This window comes from Jatropha curcas, chromosome 6 (assembly GCF_041381405.1).
Source record: "Jatropha curcas cultivar XTBG-Jc1 chromosome 6, XTBG_Jcur_1.0, whole genome shotgun sequence".
Lineage (NCBI taxonomy): Eukaryota > Viridiplantae > Streptophyta > Magnoliopsida > Malpighiales > Euphorbiaceae > Jatropha > Jatropha curcas.
The window spans coordinates 7,411,049-7,431,178 of NC_143156.1; the positions used below are offsets into that span (position 1 = coordinate 7,411,049).

General features: G+C 32.4%; 3 protein-coding genes across 4 annotated transcripts; 2 read left to right on the forward strand and 1 right to left on the reverse strand.

Moving 5' to 3' along the window:
- Positions 1–3,650: 3,650 nt before the first annotated feature.
- On the reverse strand, positions 3,651–7,016 carry LOC105650663 (uncharacterized). Its single transcript, XM_012237603.4, has 3 exons — positions 6,856–7,016; positions 4,168–4,399; positions 3,651–4,074 (listed from the first exon to the last, which is right to left on the reverse strand). The coding sequence occupies exons 1-3, from the start codon at positions 6,924–6,926 to the stop codon at positions 3,775–3,777; spliced, it is 603 nt and encodes a 200-aa protein (XP_012092993.1). The 5' UTR covers positions 6,927–7,016; the 3' UTR covers positions 3,651–3,774.
- Positions 7,017–8,208: 1,192 nt separating this feature from the next.
- Positions 8,209–11,636, forward strand: LOC149495454 (complex 1 protein, LYR family protein). 2 transcript variants are annotated; one of them, XM_089722308.1, is made up of 3 exons: positions 8,209–8,662; positions 8,796–8,879; positions 11,450–11,636. In XM_089722308.1, exons 1-2 carry the CDS (start codon positions 8,468–8,470, stop codon positions 8,847–8,849), a joined length of 249 nt encoding a protein of 82 aa, XP_089578434.1. In that variant the 5' UTR covers positions 8,209–8,467; the 3' UTR covers positions 8,850–8,879; positions 11,450–11,636. The 2 variants fall into 2 exon arrangements, with proteins under 2 accessions (XP_089578434.1, XP_089578433.1); XM_089722307.1 differs by lacking the exon at positions 11,450–11,636 and having other exon boundaries at positions 8,210–8,662; positions 8,796–9,201.
- Positions 11,637–13,011: 1,375 nt separating this feature from the next.
- LOC105650843 (uncharacterized) lies at positions 13,012–17,028 on the forward strand. Its single transcript, XM_089722216.1, has 6 exons — positions 13,012–13,941; positions 14,069–14,197; positions 14,461–14,526; positions 15,130–15,228; positions 15,504–15,680; positions 16,654–17,028. Exons 1-5 carry the CDS (start codon positions 13,567–13,569, stop codon positions 15,651–15,653), a joined length of 819 nt encoding a protein of 272 aa, XP_089578342.1. The 5' UTR covers positions 13,012–13,566; the 3' UTR covers positions 15,654–15,680; positions 16,654–17,028.
- Positions 17,029–20,130: the final 3,102 nt, after the last annotated feature.

The window sequence follows — 20,130 nt, forward strand, 5'->3', positions numbered from 1 at the left end:
CTCATGCATATCCCTAGTTCTGACAATTTACTACAGAAATGGAAAAAAAAAAGTGAAATAATATTTAAAAAATTTCTCTATTTTATTAATTTGAGCCATGGATGAAACCATAAATCCAGTCTAGGCAACTCTAAGTCAATCAAAAGGTTTAAGAAAGGGAGGGAACTATTTTATGCACGGACAAAAGAACAAAAAAGTAAATAAAGGTCAAGGAGAACAAAAAACAAAAGCATGCAGCTAATTAACAACCAGAAAACAAATGATCCGAATCAGCTATTTTAGATATGTCTTTATAATAACAACCCAATGCTAACTATTTAGTTTCCTAGAATCAGGACCAACAAAAGAGAAGAAATAAACTGATACAAACACACAAACCCTAATTGCACAAGAGGATATTTTATTTCCAAATGGACTTATTACAAAGGCAACGACTAAGAAAGTCAATGAAGCATTTGATGGATTGGTCAAGAAGATATTTGGATCTAATGATAAAGTGTCAAATAAAGAGATGGGCTTGCAAGAAGATCCAAGGCTGGTTCACATGATCCAAATACGTGGGCATTAGGTCTTATAGTTAGCTTATGTTTAAATTAGTATAATTGGACCTACTACAATTGGGCTTTATGTTTTAATTAGTTTTAGGGTTTCCTACATATAAATACTTAGCTATTAAGCATTGTGGGGTATTATTCAGTTTATGCATTTTATTTCAAGAGAGGCGAATTCTCTATGGTTTTTCATTGAACTTGTTTTCAAACTTATCAAAGATAATTTATCTTTCTAACTTTCATCCTTTTACCTTGATATCTTTGGTTCATACTTCTAGTTGAGTTTTGGATCAAGATCCGCAATTCCATCCAACAAAAAATTCCTAATTTGGAAATTAGGGTTCCTAATTTGGGATTTAGGGTTTATATATGAAATCTGATTTGGGTGTCAAAACACTATTCTTTGGGTTCCACATCATTTGGTATTAGAGCCTTGGCTCAAATCAAGTTCTATCTATCTCTATTTTGCTTTCATTTATATTTGTTTGTTTCCGTTTTGCTTCTGTTTGGTCCTGTTTATTTTCATTTGATTCCGTTTGTTTCCATTTTGCTTCCGTTTATTTTCGTTTTACTTCCGTTTGTTTTTGTTTTCCTTTCGTTTGTTTCTGTTTGCTTTCATTTGATTTTGTATGCTTCTATTTACAACGGTTGTTAAAAAAAATCGCTCCAATCTAGTTTTAAAAAACAAATTATTAATTGTTTGCAATTTCATCATACTAAGTTACAATCTGTAGATCTTTTATTTCCTAATTCAATAATCCAAGTTGCAATTTCATCATTCTAAGTTACAATCTGTAGATCTTTTATAATCAATGTCTACAAATGCACTTGGTCATGCCAAGTTTCAATTTTTAACAACATTAATCAAGTCCAAACAGTATTTAAACTTGACAGCTGTCACCACTTTTGTCAACATTGCAACTTTGTGAGACTTGCATTGGTGGGATTTTCGCCAACGTGGATATCATTGGTTATGTGGCAAATATCCCACATCAGGATTTTAGGAAGGGAGAGGGGCTCCTTTCAGCTATAAAAATGAGCATAGTTTCTTCATTTTAATCGTCCTAACTTGTCTTCCAATACCTAGTGGGTTAGACAAGTTTCTCTTCTCTCTCAATTTGTATATTTCTTCTTCAATAGCAGCATCTAGACCTTGATCTTGCTGAAAGAGAGCATCTAGAAGTTCACTCTGCTACATGCCGAAATGACCGATGCCATCGAAAATCTCCACTGTAAATCTTGCATTTGATACAACATTTCTTACTAAGGTTGATGTTGTAGCAGGTGTGGTATTTTTCTTTCCGTCTGTCATTTCTGCTTTAAATATTTAATAGCTATAAAATCAATTTTCAAAATGTGGAATACAACCAAGAACCTTTTTTATGTAGCAGATTAGACTATGCTGCAATCACAGTGAATACTTAGTAACCTTGGCTCTGATACAACTTGTTGTGGAAATTGAGCTTTTTCCACCAAATTAAAAATAATTTGTGAATTACTGTACTGAGTAACTACACCAGGTAAATTCCCAAATAAGTGGAGGAGTCACAAACGTTTATCTAGACATGCAATTAATCAGACAATAACCACCAAAATATTTTTGCCAAACAATAAATATTAAATAAATAAAGACAAGCAACAAATAAGAGAGAACACCAGAATTTTAATGAGATTCGGCCAATTTTGTCTACATTTTTAGACACTACCAAATTTATATTTTACTTAAAAAGAGGAAAGAAACTTTATTTAACCCACTAAGTATTGAAAGACAAGTTGGGACAATTAAAATGAAAAAATTAGGCTCATATTTATAGCCGGAAGGAGCCCCTCTCCCTTCCTAAAATCCCGACGTGGGATATTTGCCGCCTAACCAACAATAGCATCATGGAAGTGAGGAGCGGGTTTGTTAAATGTAATTTTCAACGGCCTTGGTTCACCGTCTCCATAACCATCCACTACCTAGCTCCGTTCCCACCAATCCTTCTCTGCAGGTCGCCGGACCAGCACCCATTCTCCATTCTCAACTATCGTTTTCTCTGTACAAGGCAGCGCAAAGCAAACTAAGCAAGTGTATCATATATGGCGTTTTCCGTGTGCTATGAAAAAGATGTGATTTATAAAAAATAAAAAAATAAATTGAATAACTAAGCGTACTGCGATTGAATTGGAAAGAGAGATACGAATACATATACGATCCAGAAAAAGCGTTTATCTTCATAATTTTAACTAATTATTTAATTAATTCAATGAATTGTTATTGTTTTGAAAATTTAAATATTTTTAGTTATTTACTAAAAAATTTTAATTTTTAAATTACTATTTTTTAGAATTATTTTATACAATAATTTTATTACAAATTATATATTTTTAGAGCATTGAGAATTATCAAATAAAAGATGAAGACCTTTCGTTATGTATAGATTACAGTATAAACTTTGCCAAGCTACGTACGTAATCACAACAGTACACACTACCAATAGGAACGGACAATGATCACGATAAAGATTAGCAAGTGATGACAAAATTTCCACGGGAAGTCGGTATTATACATATATTTATTCCAAGTAGGACGGATGGTACGCAGTTCATCTCATATTATTCTAAGAAAATAATATTTTATTTTTTATATATTATATATATATAACTTTTTTTTTTTTTCCAAAGTTATTATGTCCTGCATCTGTATCTTGTCGTGTTGGTATGCCTATAGCTATGTTTGTGTTCGTTGCTTCGTATACTTGTTTGTGCTCGTTGGTCTGTATCATATAATTGGGCATGTAAAGAAGAGAAGGAAGAGAAATAAAAGCATTTTCACTTCATTAAATACATTATTATTATTATTATTTACAGGAAAGAAAGCTGTGTATCATACGTTGATATGAATAGGTCGGAGCTTTCCTTCCTGAAATGAGATCAAGAGTGATGAGATCAAGAGTTCGATACCCATGAATGAAGTACACACGTGACCCTTAGTGGACTTGGTGAATTGAGGATACCTAACTAGTTGATACCAAAAAATAAATTGTGCAGATGAATAGTGAGAAACAGTACTGAGTTTTCAAATTTAGTATATTTGTATATACTAAACACCCAAAGGCATAAGATTTTAGAAGCAATAATTGCATGAAAGGAGAGATGTGTGTGAACAAAAACGCTAGAGGCAAAAGAAAACTACAAAAAAGAAAAGCCTTCTCCATCTATATTCTATTCAACAACCTACGACTTATATAGTATGTATCACTATTGCATCATCTCCATCATCATCAACACTCAATGACTTATCGAATGGGGGCATGAGATCTGAGTCGTTCACGGTTTTGATTCTATTTTTAATGTCCTTAAGCTCAGATTGCACAGCATTTAATTTTGACATTAGTTCGGATTTTTCCCTTTCCCACTCACTCCTATCGTTATCCAGTCTTCCTTGTAATCGAATACATTCATCACGGATGAGATTTAGCTCATCAATATGTCTATCACCAGTTTCGGCTGACTCGTCAGACCAATGGAAAAATCCACATTGCTAGCAATGATAAGACAAGAAATAGATGAGGACAAAACAAGCAAGCTGTAAGAAAATAGATTCCTGTTCAAAGAGAAGGAAAGATGAACTTACAGCATTATAGCTTTTGGGGCAGTTGTAGAATAATCGATAAGGGTTTCTGTCCGTGTGAGACACTCGCAATTTAGCAGGAAGCCCACAGAAGCACTTTACTTCAGAGTCTTCATATGAACTCTGCTCAGAGTATTCAGATGTGCTGGACTCGGAATCTTCAGTGGCACTCATATCAGAATCTTCAGCGTTCATATCAGAATCTTCATGGGTACTCATAACATATAATTCATTCCTGATTACATTTAACAATCATTATTTTTTGCCTTTAAGACCAAATGCTGCTGTCAACCACACTTTAATGCAAATTCTGGATCATGGTAGAGCACTATTCTAACAAACTAGTCTAAATCACCAAATGATAAGAACTGCAGAAATACTATGAAGCCAAATTTTTTCCTTTAACCAAAAAGAAGCAACACACGTGCACATAAATTGTGTCTGTATTGCGGAGGTGTTTCCGGGAGTTGTGCTGCTATCCCTATATTCCACTGCTAGGGAAGGATAGAACTAATCTGTAGTCCTATGTTTAAATGACCATAATGGCCTCCATATCATCATGCAAGTGGTAATGTTATGATTGCTCCACTTTAAAGCAACAGTTCCTTAAACCATATGCAATCAAGACAATGTTGTAGAAGCATTTGATTAATCTGAAGAATTTAATAACATAAGACAGACCAAAGTAGTTGCACAAATTCATCCATTAATGATTAGAAAATAAGAGAGAGAGAGAGAGAGAGAGAGAGAGAGAAGAAAACAACCGCAACAATGACAGATTGAATTAACCAGCTTAATCCAAAAGCTTAGGTCTGTGACTAAATGGTCTATTTAGTGCATCAAACATGTTTTCCTTAATTTTTTTCCCTTCACACTGCATTTTTCAATTTTTGTAAGGAGACATCTTACTGCTATTTCTCATTCTTCTGTTCTTTGATCCTATCAATTTGCATCCAAACTGCCTGTCTTGTCCTTGAACTTCTCCAATTGCTTATTCTTTTTACATCAGTCCTTGAAAACAATATACAATTTTGATCCTCCATTTCCATTCTCTTGCTTTCTGGATATTTAAGATCTCATATTAGAATTTCATTTTAACGGACAAAAAAATCTTTCCCACTTCCAGCGTCCTTAAATTGGCAAAAATTGGCAACACTATAGCAATTTTGCCAAAAGCAATAGCACATGCAGAAGATACAAATGAGAAGACAACCACATAACATCGAAGATGGGGCCCCAGAATATTTACAAAATTCAAGTCATCCATAATAAAAATAAATATATAAAAACGCAGCAGCTAAGCTTCTTGATATGTGACCCTGTTCCAGCATTCTGTATGAAACCCAGAATATGAAAGTGGAAATGATGAGGTAACACCAGCTGAAACTTCAAACTCAAAGATACATAAGGATTTCCACCAATTCTCTTCCCCAGCATATTACAACTTACAACTTACAGGAACATGCATATTGGACAATATGTTAGGTCTCTTTCTGAATGAATCCTTACTTTTCATGTGAAACCAAATACAGCCACACCATCCAGAAACACCTTTTTTTTTTTTTTTGTACATAGAAGAGCAAAGCTCAAAGAAAGAACCTAAGCACGCATTCTAGAATAAGACATGCCACAAATATGACAGAGGAGCCAATGTAGAATTCCAGGAGGAGGTTGATCCACAAAATAAGTACCCAACGCTGCTGAACGTGCTTGTTTCTCTAAGTAATCCGCACAAGAGTTTGCTTCACAATAGATATGCAAACTTGCACATCCCAATACAAGTTCTATCCTGTTTGATAGATAAAATCAAATCCCAAGGATGCCAACAGGAACTCATAGGAAAACTATGATAACACTTCCTATTAAAAACATCTAAAAAATCCATTTGCATCTCAACACTTGTAACAATTAAGAATTTGGTTGGTACAGTTATAAATAAGCAAACAACTTTCTTCATTAACATTTTAAACTACAACAAGGTGTCTACTTCTTGTCAATTTGATTCCTGCATGTTTTCCTCATGTTATTGTTATGTATCAATTTATTAAAATATGGCTCCTTCCTGAGATGGTAAGACAATAGCCTAATAGAATCATACTCTAAGGCCCCTTATCTAGAGCAACATTATATAATCTTATCCCATGAACAAAGTTATGATCTTATTACACCTAAATGTTGATAACTAACAACAATATGCAAAAGCTTCCCCTATACAATGAAGGAAATGGGAAAAAAAGGTGCAAGAATTATAAGCTAATGGAGACATAAAAGAATCATCATATAGATCAACGAAAAGGGTCAACAAGAAATTTCTTACATACATACAAAAACTATCAAAAAACTTAAATGCAACAGAATTCCCAGATAAAGATCAAACTTTTAGAATCTCACAATTTATAACATGCTCATAAAATTATTGGCAGCTAGAAACAAAATACCAAACTTTCCAAATCACAATCCTTAGTCTATCTCAACAACAAAATAGTAATTTCACTAACTCGTCTAAAACAAACCCATCATCAATCAATTTCACTAATTAGCTAAGATAACGCTAATATTAAAAGATAAAACAGAGAAACTGAACTGGGAAGAAACTGAGGCGACATGGAGGAAAAACTGGAGAAAAAATTAATACAAGAAATATCAAACGGCTATTATATAATCCAAAAACGAAAAATGTGTAATACTGACCAGGATTTTAAAATCGAATGGAAAAGGATGATTATCCCGACTGAGAACAGAAATATATACAGAAGGAGCATAGGCGCCAAGAGTGTTTTTCTTTTCTATTTCCAAGCTTTTAACTGGAAAATTGAGTGAGAAAGTTGCTTAGGACCGACGGTTCCACGCAGTAGATATCAAGGCACTTTAACTTGTACCCGGTGTGTATAATTCATAAATTTAAAAAATAATAACTTTTTATTAAAATAAATAATTATAATTATAATAAAAATAAGTTAAAAATTGAAAACCACAAAATTAAAAATTGAATTCATTTAATATTATGATGTTTTATACAAAAAAAAAAAAAAAAACAAATTAAAATTTAAGAAATTTGAAAACTTAATTACAACGAATAACATTCATAGCATATAACATATAGAATTTGATAGTGAAGTAAAATTAATAAAAATTAAAAATTAAAAATTAATATCTTAATGATAGCAACGAGTATTCTACATACCATTGATAACAAAAACAAACAAACTTTTCATAGCGAATATAAATAAAATTTGCATAGATAAAGTGTGTATATATATATAATCTTAATTAAGGTATAACAAAACTTTCTACATAGCTATGATTTAAAAAATTTTAATTAATTGATAAAAAAATCTTAATTAGGGGTAGTATTAAATTTTTCCTTTATTAGATTGATGATTATTTTATAACTTATTAAAGATTTCTTATTTTCTTCCGGTAGTTATTTATTTTAATTTTTAGCTAAGAAAATTTTATATAAATAGAAAACTTATATAACCAATTATTTTTTTAACTAATAAAATTAAATTTTGATAATTGTTTTATCGATCTATAAATTTAGTTAGATTATTTTTGCCCATCTCAATTTTACTCTTCTTCATTTCCATCTTTTATATATATACACTTTTATAAGTGATGATCAAATAATTATTTTAGTGTCAATCATGTGTGGTTTGATTGATATACCGCAGTTAATATTTAACTATCAGGACAGTTAATAGCTATTAAAAAATTAATATTGTTAAATAGAATCTAAATATAGGAAAATGAATAAACATCCAATTTAAGTAAATATTTTAAGTTGTATTTGACAAAAACCTTTTTTTTTTTTTTTAGAATTTAACAATAATTTTTAAGGTAACGTGTATTATAAAGATAAATCATTCCATCTTTATAAGAATTAAAAATAACTGAATCATTACCATTTTAGAAAAAATAAAAAATAAAAAATTAGATTATTTTTTTAATTAGATGTAATTCAAATAAAGGTAAAGTTGAAATAAAATAATTAATGTTGTCGGTCTTATAAGAGTGTTATAGCATATAACAAGAAGAAAATGTCAAGATCAACATAGGTAGTGTTTAATGGTTACTGCAATATCTAACAGCTACATTACGGGCCTTAGTTGTAGCAACAATTCGAATGCTATTACTTAAGTTAATACTTGCTATAGTCCACAGAGAAGAAAGCCATTCACGTCAAGGTCCAGTTAACCTTGCCATTCCAGCATAATTCGAATGGCATCTTGCCTTCCATAAATCAATTCTGAAAACCCAGTACCAGTAGCTCACAGAAAGCCTGCTTCTTGGATAGATAGAGATGCAGAAAGCATTGAAAGTATACGGCGAGGTTCTAAGGCTTGTAAGGCGTCTACCTGAAGACTCAAGGCCTTATTACGCCAAATACGCGCGCGAAAACTTCGTCAACTACAGAGAAGTTGACGCCAATGATACTAATGCCCTCGACGAGCTCTTCCTCCGAGCCTATAACCATTCTGTTTGGGTCCTCAATAAGGTATTTTTGGATTTTGTCTTTGATGCTCTGTTTCTGTAGTTCTTTTATTGGTTTTGGTTTTGTTTTTTATTATCCATGCATTTATTTAGAAGGTTTTCTTCATTTCAATTTCTTCTTTTTTCAAAACTTGCAGTATTCGGTTGATGAATCGGCTGCGAATAGGCTGAAGGAAATTTGTTGCGGGTGAAATAAAGAGAAGGAAATGATTGCATACCAGGTGGTTGTTATTATGCTTAAATGGTTATGCAAAGCTTTTTTTTTTTCCCATTCTGCAGAATGAGTTTTTATAATTTTGAGCTCTTTCAACTTTTTGATTTGATGCAAAATATGCATTCAAACTATTGGAATTTTCTGATTCGAGATGGGTTCTACTTGGTTTATCATTGTGCAGTATCTTGGTAGGAAAAAGATTTGGAATTTTAGTTTCTGGAGTTTGGTTGATCTTACTAGTTTGAAATGTAAATGGGCGAATTTATGCATGGATATGACATGTGTTCTGCTAGCAAATGATGGTGAATAAATCTTTATGTTTCTGATTCTCTTTCGTTTAAACAAATGACGAAGCTAAGGTCTTGTGTATATGCTAGCAAATGATGGTGAATAAGTCTTTATGTTTCTGATTCTCTTTCGTTTAAACAAATGACGAAGCTATGGTCTTGTGTATATGCTAAGTTGGAATGATGAACTTTGGATATTAGGAGTTTCATTTCTTTCTTTGCTTTAGTTTTGGGCCTAATTAGGAAATCACATATATCGTTAAAGTTATTTCTCTGCTTCTACTAAATTGATACTTTTACAGAACTTGTTATACAATTACCAAGGCCTTTTACTTGTTTTTCTTATTAGGTTCTTGAACCAAAATTTCTCAATTGATTTGGTGTCTACTAAATGTTATTACATTGATGAGTTCTCCTTTTGTTTTTGATTTCTTTAACAAAGCTATTCCTGAGTTGTTTTGGGATGCTATTGTCTGATGTATTAGCATGATGTTAACATATGCTTGTACCTAATTACGGTTGATACTATTTGAGGATTCCAATAAATAATATTATAGTAAGGAAAACATGCCTGTTTATTGTAATATGATAAAATTTGAATTCAAATCCACATAAATGCTAGGAGTTATAAGTGATTCAAGCCTTGTGAGATATGGGAGAATTCTTTTTCGAGTAATATGACCAATAATTGTTTGACCATTTCCTTTCAGTTTCTCTTATCTTTAATCTTTTCGAATATGTGTTTCTATTATGTCTTCTGCATCTATCATTAACTCTTTGATGTGTTTATAGCCATATATCTGTGTTGTCCTCAACAAGCTTACATGCTCAATAATGATGCGATTCATCCTTTAGGATTTGTAGTCTTCTAGAGTATTGAACTAATGGATGTCATGTGTCATGTTTTCCACATTTCATCATGTATGATGAAGGACATCAATATTTCCGCTTTTAACCTTACTGAATGAAAAAGTAAGAGAAGTTCCACATATTTGAATGCTTATTTGAGGTGACAGACTAATCACTGTGTAAAATGGACACAGTAGCTTAAGCAAATGCCAGGTTTATTCTATAGGTTACTGCCAACTTCTTTGCTCAACTTAAGGTTGATTTTGAATTTTAGGATACAACAATCTGTCTCTTTTAAATGAGAAATTGCATGCTCATAGATAGAAGTTATACCATGTGAGTATTAGCTGTTTGAGGGTTGTAACTTGGAAGGATCATTGGGCACTGTCATTGCTGTCATTGTCATTCTTGATGAATGAGCATGTGTCTTTTCTCTATGGCAGTGAATACAGTTCTTCAACGTTCTACTATTTTCTCTGGTGCTTCTATAAATTATTAGCAAGGCTCTTTGACCCATCGAATAGAATAATGGAACCAAAAACCTCTTTTAAATTGGAGTTGGCACTCGAAATCAGGATTTCCGATCAACTCCCAACTTGTCAAACTCGAAGAGAAACCTATAGATAGTAATAGACTGTCAGATTATATGATAAACCCAAACATATTGGTTCACTGGCCAGACCACTACTTTAAAAAAGGCAGCGGACTGGAGAATCCCATTGATCACTTCCAGTTTTCTTTATTAATTGTCAAAATAGTTAGCAAAAAACTATAATTGTTTGTTTCTAGTGTCACAGGCGCCTCTTGAGAATTTGGTTGAAGGGGAAATAGGTAGCTTTATTTTCATTTACAAATTTCAGGTTCCTATGATTTTCTTATAATGACTTGTGAATCAGCATTAATGAATTTTTCTTTCCGTGCAAGCCAAAGGCTTTATGTTTTTGAAATTTAGATTATCGTGGTTGAGTTTTGCCATGGTGATTGCTTTCTCCAAGTGAATCTGAAATTTAGTAGCAAGAATAGTTATACTCTGTTCTAGCAAGGTACAAAAATTGTAAATTCATGAAGGTACTTATTAATTTTCTTTTAATTTACTTTGATTTATGTCTTCTAAATGTTATTATATGTGTTTAAAACTTTTTTTTCTTATGAATATAGTAAAAACTTTTTTTCAACATTATTTTTAGTGCATGATTAATCAAACAATTTCACAAATAAATTTCTGCTCTAATTTCTCTAAGCTAGTTATATTGCTAGAATGATAGTTTAATGATGGATCTTTTTCTTTTCTTTTTTAAAAAATGAGTAGATAACTTATAATTATTTATTTTTTAAATAGACGTGACAAAATGTTAAAGAAAATAAAGAAGAAAAAAAGAAATTAAACAATAGTATAATTTTATCACTTTTAATGCCAAGATATTTCACTTTTTTTTTTCAGCATCGGGGGATAAGGATTCCAACTTCGACCTACTGTCACGCTTCTAATACACTTATTACTGGTCTATGCCTTGATGCGCACAAAGTGTGTGTATATAGATTATATATTCTCTGACAGTGGTGTCACCATGTGGAAGTTTTGGTGGTTATAATTCAATGTTATTGTGAAAAATTATTTTTCTAGAAAAGTCAATTTCTGAAAAAGTAACTTTAGAAAAATATTTAGTTAAATTATGGAAAAGTAGGAAACAATATAATAGATTACATTAATACTCTTTAAAAATAAAAATGTTCGATTATATTAATTACGATTTAATAATGTAGCCTTACTTTAAATATTTTTTTTACTTAAATTACAAGAATACCACATATATACATGCAATAATTGATGTATTTAATTAACTTTTGAATAATATTTATATTTCTTGTTAATTGGTTGTAATAAGAATAGTATATATATATTATTGTAAATAATACATAAAAGTTATATTTAACTATCAGTTTATAATTGTAAAATTAAAATATTTTTTATAATATTTCATTCTTTAAATAACATTTGATTTTAAATATTCAAATTTTAGCTAATCAGTTGAGGTCTGATTAGTATTGCTAGTACATAAAAGTTATTCTAGTCTATTGGGTTTTTTTATGTGTGTATATATATATATATATATTCAAATATTAGATTTTGCTGAAAATTTAAAAATCTTTTATAGCCCAATTTCAAATATAAGGTTTTACTTTTTCTCAAACTACTTTGGTGTAAGATTCTCACTGCCAAACACTCCCTCCCCTTGGATTAATACTTGAAAGCTCCTTTTTGAGCCAAACCGAGCGAGTAGAAAGTGGAAAGCCCCCCTCAAGCAGACTGCAATCTAATTGGTCGCGTGAAAGAACATGAGAACTGTAAGGGCAAGAGCTTTTTAAATAGCAAAATATTAAATGCTTTGCTATTTTTTATATTATTTAGTAATATAACATTTGAATTAAATTTTAAAGATTAACGTAGCGTGTTATAAAAGATTAATTGATGTAACGTTTAAATTACATTTTAAAAGTTACCGTAGCATGTTATAAAATATTAATTTATGTGGCATTTAATTTTTAGTGTTTAGTTAAAAGTTACTAAAATAGTTAAGTCTTACAAAAACAATTAACTTTGCCGAACAAATTTGTAACTATTTATGCACTAAATTAACTAAAAATAAATTTTCAACTTAAACGAGAATATTTTTATTTATTAAAAAAAATAGAACAGTAATAAGTTTTAAAAAACTTTTCCTTGATTAATTTGGTATATTCTTCCAAAAAAATTAATATATGAATTATCGGCTACCTGTATACTAAATAAATTATAAATGGTGTTTTTATTTAAATAATAATATTTCTAAGCATATGTTAGGAAGAAAATTTTTTTTATAATAATACTATAAGTTATACAATAAAGATAATCATTTTTTTAACTCATAAAATTGATAAAAACTCTTATAATCAAGAGAAGATTCGAAGACGAAACTCCATGGTCCTTAGAAAAGTAAAAAGACGGATCGATCGCATAGGAAAAAATCTGACTATGCACGGGAAGAAAAAAACAAAATCCTTAAACCGGTTTAGATAAACCTTATACTATATAATATACACAAAGACTTCTGGGTTTATGTCAAACTAGTAAAGCGCGGTCCAAGACCCAAAATTTTGAGTCGGTGACAGTGTGATTGTGGTGACCAGTGAGTAGTTACTTGACAACTCTTTCTAGTTTCTCATTCTCAACCAAACAACACAAATCAACAAAGAAAGCAAACTCAGTTTTTAACCAACCCAACCAATTTGCTTTGAACCACTCAACCACGGTTTTCTCGGGCCCGGTGGCTTTGACTGAAAACACCCCAAAAACCAAAGCTTAATCTTGAAAATAACCCCACCAAACTCAAACCCCCTGTTGTAACGGCTGCTCCTCCTCTGCTCTGCTAGTCTGCTCCGCTCTACTTTCCATACCCACCTCTTTCTCTCTGTCTACACCGCCACCGCCACCGCCACCACGCCGCTAACCGAGATAAAGAAATTGTTATTAAGTCATAAAAATATTGTCTTTCTCTTCAAAACTGAGATTTTTTTGTCATGGCTGATAGTGATGGAGACCGTTTAGGTTCCAGTACTAGTAGTTTTTCTCAACTACTGTTTTCTGATGAAGATAATGATGTTGGTCTTGATATAGGCCATGGCTCTCATTTGTTTTCTTCTTCTTCTTCTTTGAAGCCGCCTAAAATGCTGTGTTTTGGAGATTATTATGATTGTCATCAAAATAAAGAAAAAGGTGGTGTTAATAACAACAGTAATGTTATTACTACTCCTCAGAAATCTGGAGTCACATGCAGCGACTCTTCTTCTGCTTCTTCTGCCACCGCTACCACCCCCACCCCCACCCCCACCCCCACCACCACGACTGCCAGCAAGAGCAACAAAAATGTCAGTAGTTGCGTCTCCAAATCAAATGTAAGAGATTACAGTTATTTATTATTATTATTATTATTATTATTATTATTATGCTTTTTAGCTATTTGGGATTTTGTTTTGTATGTATAAACAAAAGTTATATGTGCATATTTGTAATTTTCTGCAGAGAAGAAGAAATGGGTCAGGACAAGAACAAGTACAGTGCACTACTACCATAACCAAAACTGGTTTAACTAGTCAAAGAAGCAGTAAAAAGGCCAAAACGGAGAATCCCATTTCCACTAGCCATCCAAAGGTCCATAAGTATTTTTGGCATTTTTCCATATTTGCATGTCGTTCTCTAATACAATAAAACACATAACTCACATTGCATGTCGCATATAGATCCCACACATTTTCAATTTTTAGTTTTGCATTTAAAATTTCACATTCTGTTTAATCACTAAATGAGTGTCAGAATTTGAATTCTAACTTTTGCAGTCAATTAAGAGCACTGAATTCCTGTTCAGATTCATCATATATGTTTAGTGATTTATGATATTTGTTTTTTAATCATAGGTGAGGAGAGAGAAGCTCGGGGAGCGAATCACTGCCTTGCAACAGCTTGTATCGCCCTTTGGCAAGGTACTAAACTATACATATATTTGTTTCAGGAAAATACTTGTCCGTATCCAATAGATGATTATTGTTGTTTAAAAATTATCTATCTTCATTCCTAGTTTTATTTTTTTTCTTTTTCTTAGTAAAAAGAATTTTTTTTTTAGAAAAATCTGTTTATGCACTTCTTATTTTATGGTATCCAAAATGGCTCGAGTAATCCAGATTCGCACCTGGAGCGAATAAGCCTATAAAATGGTAAAAGTGCTACCAATTGTCGAACTCGAAACGTCTTATTAAAAGAGAATCTTTTGATCCCTTGACTGGCGGTGCCGAATAGGCCTGCAAAGGGGTAAAAGCGCTGGCTGAACTCAACTCTGGGACGACTACTTAACGGAGAATCCTTTCTCATCCCTTGACCTAGTTGTCGTTTAATGCATGAGGATGTTTTTGAATTTAGTTGACCGTAATTATTTTATTTCCGGAAGGTGGTTAAAATTACATACTCTTTCGACTAAAGCAGAACCTTTTGTTTTTTTAATGAAAAATGTATAAATGGTAAATAAGGATGTTTCATGTTTGGAAATTGAAATATAAAAATATATATATATATATATATATATATTGCAGACGGATACGGCTTCGGTTCTACATGAAGCGATGGGATACATCAGGTTCCTGCAAGACCAGGTTCAGGTGCTGTGCTCTCCTTACCTGCAACACTTACCTGTGAGTATTGGACCCCACATTCACATCATCTCCCCGTTGTTCCTTTTTGTTGTTGTATGAAATTTCCACTTCACCTTATGGGTCCCATCTTATGTTGGTCCCATCTGTTTTACATGGTTCTGATATGATGAGATGACTTCATATCATTTTCAACCCACGACCAAGACCCAGACCCAGAGTGACCCAACCTCGTGGGTCCCGCATATATTTCTGACTTGACTACTCTTACTGTTACTTCTTTTGTTGTTTTGTTTACGTTGGTAAATAATTTTTAGGAGGGCGAAGAAAATGGAGAAGGAACATCGTCAAGAAAGGACTTGAGAAGTAGGGGATTGTGTCTAGTCCCAATAGAATCAACCGTACACGTGGCAAGCAGCAACGGTGCTGATTACTGGTCACCTGCAATGGGCAAACAATTAATTTAAGCAGCAACAGCAGCCAATCCAGCCAACGTATGAAACTTAGATTTTGACAGCTCATGATCAAAATGGTAAAAAGACAGGGTAAAAAAGGGTTTTGAATGGTAATTTTGGTGTAGATTATTAGGTAAAAAAAAAAAAAGGGAAAGGAAAAAGGTAATATCTTTTTAACTTGCACTAGTATTTTGTAGGAGTATACATGCGGGGTACGTGTCTTTTTGCCTAGGATTTGGCTTTTTAGCATGGCTTGCACTTGTACATTTTGAACAATTACCAATGCCATTTTGAGAAGAGAGCTGTGGTTTGCCTATTTATAGTTATACAATTCTTTACTTTTCAAACTGCACTAAAGTTCATGAAATTTTATGTCTATTTTGCATAAATTTGTAGAAGTTTCCAAGAATTTTTTTTTTTAAAAAATTTTTTGTGGGCACTCAAGATATTAATGGATAAAATTATTTCTTTCTTGATATTTTGATACTGTTATTTATGATTTTATATTTCTAAAAAATAAAGTGTAAAAATTTTAATAAAATGCTATTTTAAATAGTAGTTTCAGACTTATTCCAAACAGAACCTACTAGCTGATGATTAGGCCCATTAAGCAAAAATGTTCAAGCCCCATTAGCAAAATGATTAGGGATGGATCGGATACTGATTAGACCAAGTTACAAAAATTGTATAAAGACCAAGTTACAAAAATTGTATAAAGGGCCATGAAGAATAAGGCCGGCAGACCAACTTAGACTACGACTGTGATAGACCCATTAATAAAACAGATATGATTAATGATTTTTTAAAAAAAAAATCAAACCCTTTTTCAAAAAATTACAATTAGTTTCAAAAATAGATATCGTATTGTAATTGTTAAGCATTCATTATAATAGTACCTATTTAATCAAGATTACACCATTTTTTTAAATGGGCTGGCTACGGCTGTTCATGGCCATGGCAGTCTGGTTGCCGGCAATTAATGGTGGAAGTTGATTCTAAGGTTATGTTGCAGCTGGTTCAGGACTCAGGTGGTACTAATTTTCGGCACTCAAACTTGTTGTCCACCATCCGAGGCTGGCTTAGCAAAGACTGGATTGTTTCTTTGCATCATTGTTTTAGGGAAGCTAATCAAGTGGCTGATGTGTTGGCCAACATTGGTGTGGAAGCTTTGGATCGGATTTCTGTGTTGAATGCTCCTCCTCAGCAAGTTATGGATTTCTTATTCTGGGATCGGTGTGGCACTAGTTGGCCTAGACTAGTTTCTGCTTAGCATTTTGTTTCTTTTGGTCCCTCGTTCCTTCCTTTGTTTTTTTTTTTTATAAAATACTAGTCATTATCTGCTTTTTTTTTGTAAAAATGCATAATTAAGTTCCTAAATTTTGTCGCCTTCCAATTCTTTAGTCCTTTCTCTATTTTCTACGATTTTAATTTATAGTAAAAAAACAAAAATGCCCCTAGTTGAACGAAAATTAAAGAATTCCTGTTGTCCCTTCTTCTCCCATCATCATTCTCTTTATCACCGCTACTCTTCACCTTCACCAATCCCTCATAGCCAGTTTTGAGGGATCAGATTACTATTTCCGAAATACCCATAAATATTAAAACAACAAAAAAAAAAAAAAAAAAAGACAGAAAACAAAAGAAATCACAAAACAATTACAAGTTATTTTAAAACAACTCTTATATCAATTCTATCAATCCAAAAAGTAGAAGAAAACTTTTTTTTTTTTTTTTCGATTTTTTTTTTTTTTTTTCGATATGAGGTGTGATGTCCAATCTTTAGCAAATGGACAGTTCATGTTCTCCGTTTCGGTAAATCTCCAATACACACAGGAATTATTGATAAGTATTGACGGACTTAAACCTAAGCGAGAATTAATTAACTACTTAGACGCCCAGAAAATCTAATGTAAGAATATCGAAAATTTGTCCAACTCAATTTCCATTAAGCTAACCCTTTGGGGCAGTAGAAGAAAATAATTAAAAACTTTAAAAAAAAAAGAAAAAAACAAAATCCAAGTAAACCAACTCCAACTCCAAGTGGTTGAATGTGGTTACAAGGATGTTCAAGAAAAAGTCCAAGTCCACCAACTGCAACTTAACTTTTTCCTCTTCTCCGCGATTTTCATTATTACTTATTTCTACTTTTATCTTTTGGTTACAAGAGATCCGCTTTTCCTATGAAAAGTCCAAATCTAAAGGCGATTAAGAATTAACTAATTCCATGATTAAATGATCAGAAGAATTATTATTTTATCGTACAAATCGCTTAACGAACTATGTGTTACTATAAATATTTATATTTTTTATCAAGAATAAATTTAAGCAGAAAATCGAATATTATATATTTTTTTAATTTTAGTTTTATTGTTCAAAAGAATATTAATTCTTTTGGTTTGTTAAAAGATTAGCGAACTCTGTTAGCTATTAATAGTAGAGTTCTATGTCTGATTTATGAGGAGTGTATTGGATTTGGATTGTGTTAGAATTTAAAAGAATTATTAAGTTTGATGGAATTGAAGGATTTTCTAAGATTTTCACATATTCTATTAGAATTCTACATAGAGTTTAATGGAATTGGTGGGACTTTTTTAATTGATTTTGATAGAATTACAATGATTTTTATATAATTAATCAAGTCGCATACATGTTAAATACTCACAATTATACAAACAAATTCATCATACATTAACTTGTTAAATACTACAAAACTTAGCCAACAATCTAACATTTTTACCAAATCAAATCAATGGAAGTTTTACAATGAAAACATAAAAACTATTTTCTCAAAAGTAGCGTGCATGCTCTCTTTTATAATTTTTGAATTTATTGCCTTCATTCTTCATTATTTTGATTTCTTTCATTTTGAGCATCTCTCCACATATCTGCAGATATTGTGCCTCTCCATTCATTGGCATTCTCATTGTTGATTCTGACTTTCAAATACCTCTTGAAAATTATTCACTTCAAGCTCATCTACTGACAATGGTGCAGATTCATCACTTGGTTCTGTAGGAAACTCGTCAGAAAGACATTCTTTACGAAGAAAATTATGCAATCCTGCATAAGCTAATACCAACTCTGCTTGTGTGTTAAATGGAAATGGAGGTGTGTACTTAAAAATTGTGAATCTAGGTTTAAATATACTGAATATCCTTTCAATTACATTTCTCAAAGAAGAGCGACGAATATTAAATAACTCAGCTACATTTTCAGGATGACAACCTTAACTAGAAAAATCTTGCAAATGGTATCGAACACCTCGTACTGGAGCAAGAAATTGTCGACGATTTGAAAATTCACAATCTACAAGAAAGTATTTACCTAAATATAATAGATATTAATAATTTATTAGTAATACGATTTTGCCAAAATATGAATACATATTGAAAATGATAATATATGTAACATCCTAGTGAGTTGAGTTGAGTCATTTCATAGAGGTAAGTTGAGTTGGGTTGAATCAAACCTTGTTGGGGTAGAATGAGAGTATAAGTGGACTTATGTGAATGTAAAGTTAGGACTTGCTTGCATTAAAACATACAGCTTGGGTATGAAGTTGTAGCCTTTGTACACTTGAGGTACCAATTAGATATGTTACACAGCCAACTCACTTCTTCTAGAGACTACCCGTTCTTATCAGTTCACTTTCCTATTTTCATGTTTATCATTCTCTTCTTACTTGTCCCGCCCATTTTCTTTCCATTGTCAACATAGTTAAGCATTAAGTCAACTGCAAGTAAGTAAAATTCCTTGAAGTGTGATGTTATTTCCTATTTCATTGAGTTATATTGGAGATGAGTTATGAGAATTCTTGTGTATAGGAGAAGAAAGTTCAAAAGTTGCAGAAAAGAGAAGCTAAAACAGAGTCCCAGCTTTTTGAAACCAAGGTTTGATATCTCTTGTTATTTCCCATGTTCTTTGCATGAAAACTTGTATGGAGTGTTGTTCATGAGAATTCTTGTTGAGTATTGTTGAATGAAAGAAGTGGGAAGGAGATGAAAACAGGGGATAAATATATGAAGTGGAAACAGAGTTTGCTGGAAATTTTACCAGCAACTTTATCTTGATTTTGACCCCATTTAATGATGGAACTAGGAATTGTCATAGAAGAGTTATTTGTTCCTCTATGTGTTATCTTTACGTGGGCTTTTGAATCATTCAATTTGGAGTTGTATATTGAGAGTTATGGCCAAAAGAACACAGACTGCACAATCTGGAAACACGTCGCGCGCTCGCGCGGTCTGGAAAGCAAGTCGCGCTCGCGACTTTCACATGCGCGGTCGCGACTTTGGCCAGAAGCTCTCTGACTCTCAGTGTGCGCATCTCGCGCTCGCGAATCACACAAGCGCGCTCGCGACTTCATCTCGCGCTCGCAACTTGTGCTGCGCGGTCGCGACTTCAGCCAGAAACACACTGACTCTCAGGATGCACAAGTCGCGCTCGCGACTTTCACATGCGCGGTCGCAACTTGAGCCAGAAAACCCTC

Coding starts and splice junctions, on each gene's coding strand:
- LOC105650663 (XM_012237603.4), bottom strand. CDS start 6,926: ATGCTCCTTCTGTATATATTTCTGTTCTCAGTCGGGATAATCATCCTT. Junction 4,400..6,855: donor CATTCGATTTTAAAATCCTG/GTCAGTATTACA, acceptor AAATGTAATCAG/GAATGAATTATATGTTATGA. Junction 4,075..4,167: donor GCCCCAAAAGCTATAATGCT/GTAAGTTCATCT, acceptor TATCATTGCTAG/CAATGTGGATTTTTCCATTG.
- LOC149495454 (XM_089722308.1), top strand. CDS start 8,468: ATGCAGAAAGCATTGAAAGTATACGGCGAGGTTCTAAGGCTTGTAAGG. Junction 8,663..8,795: donor CTGTTTGGGTCCTCAATAAG/GTATTTTTGGAT, acceptor CAAAACTTGCAG/TATTCGGTTGATGAATCGGC.
- LOC105650843 (XM_089722216.1), top strand. CDS start 13,567: ATGGCTGATAGTGATGGAGACCGTTTAGGTTCCAGTACTAGTAGTTTT. Junction 14,198..14,460: donor TTTCCACTAGCCATCCAAAG/GTCCATAAGTAT, acceptor TTTTAATCATAG/GTGAGGAGAGAGAAGCTCGG. Junction 15,229..15,503: donor CTTACCTGCAACACTTACCT/GTGAGTATTGGA, acceptor AATAATTTTTAG/GAGGGCGAAGAAAATGGAGA.